Genomic DNA, 12,116 nt, shown 5'->3' with positions numbered 1-12,116 from the left:
TATCTGTGCAGGTTTTTAATATTATTTAAAAATGAAGGCAGCTCACTGTGTTTGGGAATAAAGGAGGCTTGGAATAATGTGGGAAAGTAAAGACAATACAGCCATGAGTGCCTTCATTAGAGGGGTCCCCTGCAGAAGAACTGGGTGCCATATTTGATCCCAGCAGAGTTTGCACTCCCATGTAATGATCAGCCTAGGATAACTCCTTGAACCAGAGATGCAGAAGGCTGTTTTGTGGGGAAGAGGCTCAAGACTAGCATGAAGGAGGATGCTTTTTTCACCAAATGCTTCTTACACCTTCTTACTCAGTGAAGCTGAAGAGTTGAAAATCCATCCAAGCCTGTTCCTTTTGCTTTTAATCCTGGGAAGACTGTATCCATCTCCAATGGATGGCTCTCACTCAGCACTCAGCACAGCACCATTTGTCCCCTTTATTATAAGGTAAGGTAATTTTGTGGTGGTTTTTTATGTGATGAGAGTTCTTTTTTGAATCTTTGGAATATTTTTAATAAAATGCCTTTTTAAGCTTCTCTTCGGTTTTAATTCTTAAAGGAAAAACTGGTATTTGTTGGTTGGAATTTCCTATATTATTAATACTTGTCTTGGAGAATTAGAAGGGGTATCCACTTATGCAAACCATTATATGACTTGTTTGTAAATCTTCATCTGTAAATGCTGTATGGCTCCACTGCTGCCACTTAGAGGGTAGATGAAAACTGATGAGCTTGAGAGATTTTAGCAATGCCAGATTTGCTATATGAGCTTCTGATGGGTTTTTTCAGTCCTCCAGAATGACTGTAACACATCAGTGTAATGACTAACATAGATTCGTAGATGTATGTATGTATCTCTCTCCATATCTGTCCATGAATATAGGTAGCTAGCTAAAGATATGGATCTGTCCTTCATCGAATATGTTTCTGAGACAACTTTTCAAATATTTATACAGTGTAGTTTTCATTTGTATGGTGGTTACAAGAAGGTATTCAGCAGATATTTTGCTACTCTCTATGCCTCCGGTTTGGGAGCCTCATAAAGAAATCAGGGCTGTGGTGGGTGAGGAGAAATGTATTTGAGAAAAGGCTTGCTATCTGTGTGAAAGCTTCAGTGCAGTAGGGTGAGAAACTTCTGTGCTTAGTCTTGCTCCTCTAGTAGTGAAACAAGACAAAGTTGTTGTTATCCTAAGGTTTTCCAATTTTTATTTTATCGTACTGTTTATGTTAGAAAATAGCATCTCTATCTGCTTATTTTTCACAGCAGATACAATGTATGTCTTGCCTTTTATGATGGTTGTGAATTTTTAAGAATAAATACTAATTATTGTTTTTTCTGAAAGGGAAAAGCCTGTAGTGGGAGTTTTTAAATGCACTGTATTTAACAATTAAATGTTTGGCCTTCTGCCATATCTGAATTTAAATTCTTTTGGGTAAATGTTTAAAACTATTTGTTACATCATTAATCTGCTCTGTTTCGATGCCTTTATCAATGCACTGGAGAATGCTTGTTTTTTTTACACATAGTGTTTCATTTTGGTTATCACTAATAGATTAACTTTTTATAAGCTTTTGGTTGCAGCCTTTCAGTTTTGTCCTTGTTTCTATTATGATCACTACTTTTTGCAAGGTACATATACCAGCAAAATAACTTTTCACACTTAGTTAGCTTGTTATCTTGAGGTTACTTAAATTCATTCAGAAGATGTGGGGAGAGAATCCCAATAAAATCTTTCAAGAAGCTGGAAGATTTAAGAGACTTGTACTGTTGGACCTACTTTTCTTTTAAATGTGTTCCTAAAGTAGAATGATGCAGCAGATAAAGATGATGTTTTCTGCATTTCCTTTCCATTGATTTTGGCAGTAAATGCTGTGGGTGCAGGTATAAAACTAGCATAAAATTACTACATATTTATGACAAAAAAATGTATGTGGGTGTAAAGAGATGCATTTTCTGTCTGGTTACTTAGCAAAGTATTAGAATTTTTATGGTTGCCAGGGGACAATACCAAGGATTCTGCAGGGGTAAATGTATTTATAATATACCTCAGTGTGTTGTTACTGGCTGTACTTCTGTCTACAGTTGTTCTTTGAATGCCATGCCTATTTTCTGTTCATTCTGACTGTATTTGTCAGAATATACAGGGATAATTTATCTTGGTAAAATAAATACGTTGCTATTTTCCCTTCTATTTCCTTTCCTATTTTTCATTCTACAATAACAAATGAACAAAAATAAAATTGTTTCCTCTTCATTTGGTTGTTCTTTAGGAGGTGGTAATGAAGGTTGTTGTGAAGTAACCACTTTGAGAGGATCAAAGAGAAGGTCTGGTGCCAAAGGCCCTGTGCACCAAGTCATTAAATTGTATATATAAACTGTTTCTTTGAATTGCTCAGTCAGTGTTGCATTCTATAGCATCTGCATACACGTATGTATAATCACGTGGTAGTCCAGTGCAGTTAGAACATGTAATTGCCCTGCCATACTTTTTACCATGTGGTTTTTGTTTGACATGGGTACCAGTGTCCAGGAAGGATACAGCCATGCAGGCAGCAAAGAGGAAGGGTGAATGTGACCCACGACTGGTCTTGCAGGGCTGAGCCCGCAGTGAAGTGGTGTGTGTTTGTTGCACTGAGAAGATGAACAGAGTATTGTGTTTGCAAGCGGATGAGCAGTTCTGTGTACAAAACTGGGCTGAGCAGAAAGAATCCAAGTTGGGCTTTTGAAGAGCGTCACTTAAGCTCGAGTGGAATTTTCCATCTAGTGGGAGTAGAGCTGTGGTTGCTCTGACTGTGCCGAGATGAATTGCACAATATGAGCAGGATTAAATGCTGCAAGGACAAATCTCAATCTCTGAGCACATAGTTGTTACTCCTTGTTGAACTAGGACATTTGATTACCTATCTGCAGTTCTATTAAGCTATTTTTCCCCCTGCAGATGTTTTATTTGGAACACTTTGATTCACAACTTATTACCTCACTTTCTATTTTTTTTAAAGAGCTAGGTAGGTCTGTTTTAATGGTTACTTTCTAAGATGAAAGAATGTACAGCATGTTTTTAATTAACAAGGGAGCTAATCAGGAGGTAATGTTTTAAGTATGAAACAAAAACATAACCTCCCTTTTGCCTCCCTCTCCCTTTTTCAAAGACCTGTAATCTCTTCAGAATGATCTAGAATTGAGTTACCTTATGTCTTTTTGTACCATGGCATTGACAGAATGTTTGTTTAGTGTTAAATGTTCTGGGCTGAATGCTCTGAAGGAGTAAAATGGGTATTGCTTTATTAACTTGGATGCTTTTTCACTACTTGGAGTCTAGCTCTATTTAAGAGTGTGACTTCTTAATATTTTAGAAAGTTTTTTTAAAAATTAAAATGTCAAACAATATAAGGTTTTAAAACCTTGTTGGATGTATGTGCCTTGGCTTCCCCTTGACAGAACTTAATTCTTCATGAAATTTCCCTTTTAAAACTTCAGCAAATAGACAGATTTCGAAGCAGTGCTGCTTCTAGGTGTATTATGTTGCAAGAAATGTGAACATCTTTCCATGAAATTAACACAGTTGTGAAAGAGGCACTGTTTTCTTGGGCAGAATTTTGTAACTTGCATCTTCATGCAAAATGGAAGAGCCAAATGCTGAAGTCCCGTGGTGCTGTTTCCAGTCAGGGACCCAGGGTAGGTGGCAGTGGGAAGCACTTCACAGCTGTCCTCTTTGCCCTTCTACCCTTCTCCGTCCCCCACCCTGGACTGAGGGTTTTGGTTTTGCACTCAAGAACTTGTTACTAATATACAAGGATAATCAGTGTGACTGTTGGTTAATGATAGACACTAAGATGCAAGGAAAACAAAACCGTGTGTGATGAGAAAAAATGTTCTGTGGGATGGAGCATTGTCATTTTTTAATTAAAAAATTTTAAAAAACTTCAAGCCATTCCTAACAGAGTGTTTAGAGAAGGAGAGAGAAAATTCTTATCATCTATGATTTTTGGAAATAGTGAGATTGATCCGGGTTTATTTTAACTTCCTAGAAAGCAGAGCAGCTGAGCTGAGGCTCTCTGTGAGTTTCAGTTGTGTCTAACCATTTCATAAACACGAGACAGCTCACTTCTTAAGGAAGAAGACTCAGATGTAGTAGTATTAATACTGCAGAATGTTGTGTCAATTTAAATTTTCACCAATCAGTGATGTTACTCGCATGTAGGTTGCTCATTTGAAAAAGTTGTTCTTTGTTGACTCGTGCCTGTAAGTTTGATTGCTCTGTATTGTGTTTAATTATGCTAAATTATATCCAGTCTGTTCTGGTGGCTGGTTCTGTTCCACTGTAGCCCTATGACAAAGTCTGTGTGGGCTTCATGGGAATGGGTCTAGGGTAAGATGGATAATAAAGAAACAAAATTCAAATGTAGATTCAAAAGTGTCTGTAAGACTTATCTCAAAGTCTTAAATTTTAGATTTAATAAACAGCACAAGAGACGGCCAAATGCTGAAGTTCTAGTAACAAGATACCCTCATTTTGTTTGAGAAGAGCTTGGAGGAAATAATTAGTGTATATATATTTTTTATAAGCTAAAATTGCTGTTTATATAAGCTGTTTAAATACAGATTAGCTGGTGTTTGTTTTGTTTCCCACATGTGCAGTTATATGTGTGGGTTTAGTATATCATCCTGTACCAGCCTTGAAAGCAGCCATCTGATTTTCTGTAGGCTGAGCACTGGTATCTTCTGGTAAGTGGCCAAACAAGGTAGCTGACTGGTTGTGCTAAATGTTTCCTCTACCTTTCTCCTCTTTTCCCTGTGTTTTAGTGTGACGTGGCAGCACTAGGAGAATTAATATTAAAACTTCCCTGGTTTCAACTGTCATTTCTGTACGACTGGGAATCTTATCAGGGGTCTGATAAGGAAAGAGCTTTTGTGGGAATGCCTTTTCATACTAGATTAAAAGAACTACATGTGTTTGTTGCAGCCTTGTTGTATTAAAATAGCTGCTTTGGATTACAGTTGTTTATGAAAACATCTCCCTGTGTTCCCTTATCAACTGCACATCTTAGTCTTTGGTCTCTGGTTTTTTAATTTGCTTTGGGTTTTTTTTAGTTACTAATATTTGTTCAGTATAACTGCTCAGCGTTATAACTGTCTGCAAATACTGCATTATTTGGAATCCCCGTGAGATTGGGAGCAGGCTCTGACTCATTGGAATGCCCAGTGTCCTTGTTGGGGAAGCTCATGGGGCTGAGCAGTCATTGTGAGATGAAGACAGATATCCTTTTTATTATGGGCAAGGTTCCCAAAACACGGGCTGGCATAGACATTTGGAAAAAAGGAGCAATGTGCACCCTTAAAGCATACACTGTTTTTTAGATTTTTCTTGTAGTAAATCTCTTGCTTAATATCTGAAGTGGAAATTTTGCATAGCTGGGGGAGAAGGAGGGAAGGACAGGGATTCGCTTCCCCACTGAGCTTATCTCTAATGAACTGGGACTGTCTTGGAAGTCTTCCATTTCTACTTAGATTCCTTTCTGTGCAATCCTGATTGCATAGTGATTGATACTGATCTGTAAAAATATTTATGGTTCACTATAAATATTTATTAATAAGAAGGGTTTCAGTCTTTTTCTTCCTTTTAGCATTTTTAAATAACAAATTGTAAACAGGCTGTAATTTTTTCCAGTTTGATTAAGTTCAAATTGTAGTGCTAGAGAAGAATGAGAAGTGTTTGATTGGCAGTAGGCTGCTCAAGACCGTCTGATCTACTAAAACTCTTTATTCATCTTGTACATTCTTTACTGTATTCCTGTCTTTTCTCTGAAACTGTGGACAGATGTGTGGTATCCAAGTGGTGCTGATGGGAAATACCACAACCCTTAGGTATTCGTAATTAATTTCTTATTCCAGTGTCCACTGTGTTCATCAATCATTGGCAGATTATTGTCTGAAGCAGTTTAGGAAATATTCACAAACTTCAGGGAGCTTTCAGATTCATGGCAAATAAAGGGTGACATCTGTCAGGGAGGCATTCATGAGCACTGAGAGTACCTGTCTTTTTCCAGTGTTGCAAAATCCTGAAGAGGACTAGTGGCTGGGATCCTGGGTTAAAATTTGATGTGTGTTGAACTTGATGTATACGTGCTTGAAACATGATCGAGTAAAAAACATGATGGGGTGCTGAACTGTCAATATATGATTGGTGAAGTAATTTTATTGTTAATTTATGTACTTAAAATTAACCAGTGAGTACTCTGCTGGTCAAGATAAGTATCCAAAAGATAATATTTAGCTTATTCTGGAAAAGTATTTGCAGGAAGGAATATGAAAATGGAGAGAAATAATACATTAACTATCCAGAGGATGATAAGGGAAACCAAGTATAATGATACTTTAAAAAGCCAATATTCTTTAAAAAGAACAGTCTGAGTTTGGGAAGAGTCAGTAACTGGGAAGGCTTTTTAGCAATGAGCTAGATACTTCTGGTGGTATGGCTGGAAGGGAAAGCATCTTTGAGAACCCAGATCCTTTGGATGTTTTCATGGGTCTGAGGATATGTTTTTAAAATTGCTCATGTTGCAGTTTTGCTTACAATCATCTGAAGCTTTGAAAATCATCACAAGGCACTGAGAATTGATTTTTTCATTCAACTTCCCTTTCATAGAGTTCAGAATAATGATAGAGTTGCTAACACAGAAAGTAGTCTTTGTTTTGTTTTTTTTCCCAGCTCTGGGTAGTAAGTGGTGTTATTCTTTCTGTTATTCTGCAGTAGTGAAACATCATGGTAACTGTTCCCAAATTAACGAAGTAGAAATAGATTGTGAATAAAATTGTCTTTTACATGATCTTGAGATAAGAGCAGGGTTTTTTTTTTTTTGGTCTAGAGTGCTCTGAACCGAAATGGAGGCTCTACCCTCATATATCTTCAGTAGTTACATAAGCCTAGAGTCTACCTACCTGGACATACTCTTTGAGATTTCTTGATGGGAATTCAAGAACAGATGCCATTTAAATTGTGTCAGCATGTTCTATAGGAAATCTCCATTTGACAAGAACATATTTCTGTTCCTCTGGAGTTTACACACTGTATTAGTAATAGTTTTCATAGACTCAGATGTTAGCGATCCTAGGTGTTTTGGCTTGCTAAAACACAACAATTCAAGTTTCTGATGTTGATTCAGCTTGGTATCAGTTGGCCACTTGTTTACATTAACCTGGGCCTTGGTGACAAGAAGAGAGAAATGTCTATAATTTTTCCTTAGAAAGCCCTGGGAAACATATGGAAAAACAGCTCCTGGCAGAGCTTGTGGACAGCTTTCTCAAATAAAAGCCTGTGTGCTTTGCCTACATACTTTCTGCAGTATTTATGGCTACTCTGGTTCATTAAGTGCTTGTGTGGAAACTACTGCCCTTACAAAAACATGGGGTTTTATCTTAATTGCCCAAGTTGGAAGAATAAAATACTTCACACAATGTATAAAGAGACTAGAAGTTTGGGCAACCATTAACATCACTTTAAAGGAAATAGATAAGAGTTTAGAGGTTTAGTACTACATAAATAACCTGAAATTAAATTTGGCTTGTTTCTGTCCATGGTTTTGCTCAAACATTTCCTGAGCTACATTTATGTGTTGATTGTAGATCTAAAACCTCCCACAAACTGTTGGTACCTCTGTAATATTTTCCTATTTTACAGGTAAATATTGAGGAGCCATATCAAAACTCAAGTTTTTCTGGTGGTGTTTTTTTTTTTTTAATCTTAGATTAAAGAACAAAAAATTATTCTCAGCCCAATTATAATACAGGTTTCCACAGAGAAATAAGTTTTTAAATTAAATGCTTTGGATAGTTCTATTGCTAAGGAACACGGAAAAATAAAATGGAAAATTGTTGTGTTTCCTTAAAAGCACAAACCAAGCAAATCAAAAAATGAACAAAAGAAACTGTAGGTACATGTGTAGCAAATTATTTTTGATATTCCAGGAAGCCTTACTCTCTCAGTAATGAATAGGCACTGTCCTGCTGATTCATCCACAGTATGGAAGTCCAAGTTAATTGTGTGGAAGCATGAGTGTATTTTTTGTTTAATTCTATTTTTGGACCTCACTTAGCTTGGAAACCTGTCACACTGCATTTGTAGTTGCTAAAGGTATTCCTTTAGGAGATAATTTGAAGGGGAAAAATTTACTAATATTATAATCTTCAGGAATGCATACAATGCTCTTGAATGTTAATATCCAAACTCTTGTAATAGGAACTGAATCTGTTGTTAAATACTTTTCCCTCTGATCTCTGACCACCATCCGTGTTTTTCCTACTCTCATTTCTTGGTTTTAATTCTTGCTTTGGAACTGATGACATAACTTGAACTGTATAGCTGCGTCGTGGAGGAAAGACGAAATCTCCTTCTCATACTACCTACTGTGTCTCTATAGAATCAGACAGAAGACTTAGCACAATTTTTTTTACAGTGCATTTGTTAGGACCTTGTGGTATAACTAGCTCCAGGATTTAAAGAGTACCATCTATGTGATTTTTATTTATCTATATTTTTCAATCATTTTCATCTTCTAAAAGCCCTGGTGGCTGTTAAAATGCTCTAACCTGCAGGCAGAGGTGGTTGGTTTGAATTGCAAGGCCTTTTCCTGCCTCATGCTGCACTCTTCCCCCAAGCTCCTTGTGATGGTGGTAGGATACTTGGATTGACTTAGAAGCTCAGAGCCCCTTCTGCAGAACCTTCACTGTATCACTAATAAGAAATGCCATTGTTAGTAATGCACAGATCACTGTGACAACAGCCAGTAAAACCTGGAAATAGACATTTCTCTCCTTGCTAGTCCTTCTAACAACTGTAGGAATTATTTAATATAATGAACATATTTTCAGCAACAGGTGTAATTTTTCAAATTAATTCTGCTAATTTGTTTCTGTGACCTTTATATAAAAGGTAATCCTTATTTGTGTTGTTAGTTTGGGTAATATGAAGTCTGTTGAAGGGGGAGAAATAAAGGGTGGAAAATGAGCGCATAGGAAACACCTGCAGGTTTGTTTTTTCTTTTCTTTCTTTTTTTTTTCCCAGAAGAAGTTTAAGATACTATTATTTACAGCTAGTGTTCTGTTGTTTGTAGCCAGAGTAATAAATTAGATACTTTGATGTGTGCAGAGGAGTATGGAATCTTTGTGCCTTATGCGAGTTGGTGATAAATCATGTCAGTTAGGAGGGCGGTTCAGGATCTAAGTGTTGAAGCTGGAACGGAGCAGTGGAAATGGATTGAATTGAATCTACGGTTACACAGAGCGAAACCTTCTCAGATTTATTGACTTTTTGTTCTTGATCGTGGACTGTTTCAAGTAAACATGTTTACATCCAATACCTCATGCACCTAGATAAACAGTACTGAGTTCAAGGTGAAATACTACAGTTGTTAATAGCCCTCAGGATTGAATAGGAGTGTATCACATGAGGATTTTGCAAGTTTCATTCTTGTTGCTGCCTTGAAGAATAATAAAATCAGGTCAGCATGATGTATGTTTTTATATATGACAACATTTTAGATAATTCCTAGATTTTAAAGTCTACTTATATCTGCCTGCATGTAAAGGTAGTGTCACATACTGAAAACACTTCCCCCCCCTCCCCCAAGCACCTTTCAAATCAAAGGAGATGGAACAATTTTAAGTGCAGGTTTGTACGCACATCTATGCTGTCCTAATGGATACAAGATTCCACTGGTTGTATTTCCTACAGAGATGATGAGCCTGCAGCAGATTTGAGTTGTGCTGTTGCCAGGTGAAGCTCAGAGTCTGGATGGTGAAGTACCACATTTGGAGGTCCTTTTCTGCTAGTGTCCCACCAAGGCAACTGCTATCACATAAATGAAACTCATCTCAGGGATGGCAGTGTGGTAAACTACTGCAGGAGGAGTAACCTGAGTAGTTCCACAGCCTTAAAATGCTTCTTTCTTCAGCTGCTGGGTTTTGCTGCAGATACAAAACTGAGTTACTGTAATTGCCATAATTGTGCAATAATATTTCTTGATGCAGTTTGTGAGATTGCTTCCCATAATGGTTGCTAAACTCTAGATAAAACAAATTTTTAACAATACAGGTGGTAGACTCAGTGCTAAAGTGTATGGTTTGGAGCTTAGTATAACAATGAGCAAAAAATTGCAAAATTGGGTTAGAATGACATTTTTCTGTTGCTCAGTTGTTTTATTTGCATTCAGTCTTTCTATCCCTTTTTGAGAATTGATCCTGTTTAGTTTTATTTACAGGTGAGAGATTTTATGTAAGTGGGATCCAGTAAAAATCAAAACTCTGATCTAGGGTGCTGTTAGAGGATGGAAAAACTAGTATATGTTTTGACATTCTCCTGGCAAACTTCTTGCATGATTCAGGAATGAGGCCAAGTGCCTTCAAAACATGAGAGATGTACACCTAAGTGCCTTCAGGGTATGCAGAAGTTCAGGGATAGGTCACTAGTGGTGACTTGGCATGACATCTGACGTATGTATGTGAAAGGAGTATTTTTTAAGTATTATCAAGTGCTGTTTCTTGTGGGGCGGTGGGGATTGGAAAGAACTGTTTTTCTTTGAGTGTTAGATTTAAAAATAAGTATTTTAAATAAATGAGAAGAAACAGTAGGAATGTTAACCCATCTCAGATTTGGGAAGCTGTTTGTTGATGTGAAATACCTTTCATGTGTTCCCATACATGTCCCTATAAAGCAGATACTGTATTGTTCTTAAACTTTTGTGGTGCTTTTGTTCCTTAGTGCTGATTTCATAGGCGTGCTGTTCTCAGGATTCCCGCTAAGGTGTCAGTCCCTGTGAGCACCCTGCACCCTGTGTGGCAGCCTGGAGTGTGGGAAGTGTGCATGAATGTACAGCAGGTGTGTAGGACAGTGGCAGGCTGCTGGCTGGGTTGCCCTTTGGGCAGGCAGGGGCTGTGGGATTGCTTTTGCCTCAGGCACAGAAAGTTGCAGAGCTGGGTCCACAGCGTCCTGGGGGAGTTCTCCATGACGGGGCCCTTGTGTGATTGCTCTGAGGGAGGACTTCAGGCAGCTGAGAAAATTTTGCCTGTAACGTGAAACTATTTTCTTCTTTCTATACATAGAGCAGTCACTTCTATTTTCATAATAAATTTGATAAAATAATAGAGCGGAACAAAATTTGGAGTGTAAAATACTGTATCTCCATATACGTAGGTGCATGTGTTATAAATCTTTGGTGTTTTTACAAGACAAAAAAGTTAAAGTCAGGTTATTTAAAAATATATAGTAATTCATTGCATTGTGTTTGAGGAGAAAGCCCCCTCTTGAAGCATGTAGTGTTGGAAAGTACCCTTGCACAAGGCAGAGGAAACCCTGGCATTTTACCCATTTTCCACTCCTATGAAGACATGTCAGATTCCTTGGTATCTGTAAAAGTCATAAACAAAATTAAGAAAACATGGTTCAGCAGAGCTGAAAGAATGGTTGCCGACAATTACTTCTTAGGTTTCAGTTTACTATGAAGTAGAATTAAAATGTTTTTGTTTAAAAAAAAAAAAGGTTTTTTTTTGGAGCTGACTTTCTTCTCACACCTTGTCAATACAGGATTAAAGCTTTTCCTATGGCAGAGTCTCTAATTGTGACTGTTCTGCTCTAGCATCCTGTAGTGAAGGATGGCCAGTCTGTGAAAAGGAAATGTAAAGATGGTCTTTGTAAAAATCATGATGGAACATACAACCTTATTTGCAAGGGTGAAAATTCCCAAAAAAACTGTTGTTTAGGGGGTAGTATAGCTCTCTCTGAAGGAGACCTGTGTCTTTCAGGCATGCCAAGGCATAACATATCTATTTCAGTTAGGACTATTTAGTTTCTTAGTGTTCAAAACCCTGTTAGCTGGATTGGTGGTTCAAGATGCAAACTGTCTTCTGTATTTCTTTGATGTGAAATAAAGTAATATAAATAAATTACTTTAAATAATTATTTATTATAAGTAAAGTAAAATAAACTACTACTTTGAATATTGATTTAAATTTGCTACAGATACTTGAAAATCTGGAATACCTTTTAATTTCATTTAACTTTTAAATGTGTAGGCATGACACTGCAGGATTTTTTGGTTTGTTTTTCAGCAGAGGTCAAAATCATTTTG

The 12,116-nt window shown here is 37.2% G+C and overlaps 1 protein-coding gene across 1 annotated transcript in view; it reads left to right on the top strand.

Annotated features, from left to right (window-relative positions):
- THADA (THADA armadillo repeat containing) overlaps window positions 1–12,116 on the top strand; it is a 154,675-nt gene that overhangs the window by 52,568 nt on the left and 89,991 nt on the right. The window contains exon 28 of the mRNA XM_010393672.4: window positions 310–441. Within this exon, the coding sequence (XP_010391974.3) occupies window positions 310–441 (132 nt within the window). The remainder of the gene's footprint in view (window positions 1–309; window positions 442–12,116) is intronic.

This window comes from Corvus cornix, chromosome 3 (genome assembly GCF_000738735.6).
Source record: "Corvus cornix cornix isolate S_Up_H32 chromosome 3, ASM73873v5, whole genome shotgun sequence".
Taxonomy (NCBI): Eukaryota; Metazoa; Chordata; class Aves; order Passeriformes; family Corvidae; genus Corvus; species Corvus cornix.
This window is presented reverse-complemented; position numbering and strand designations above follow the sequence as displayed.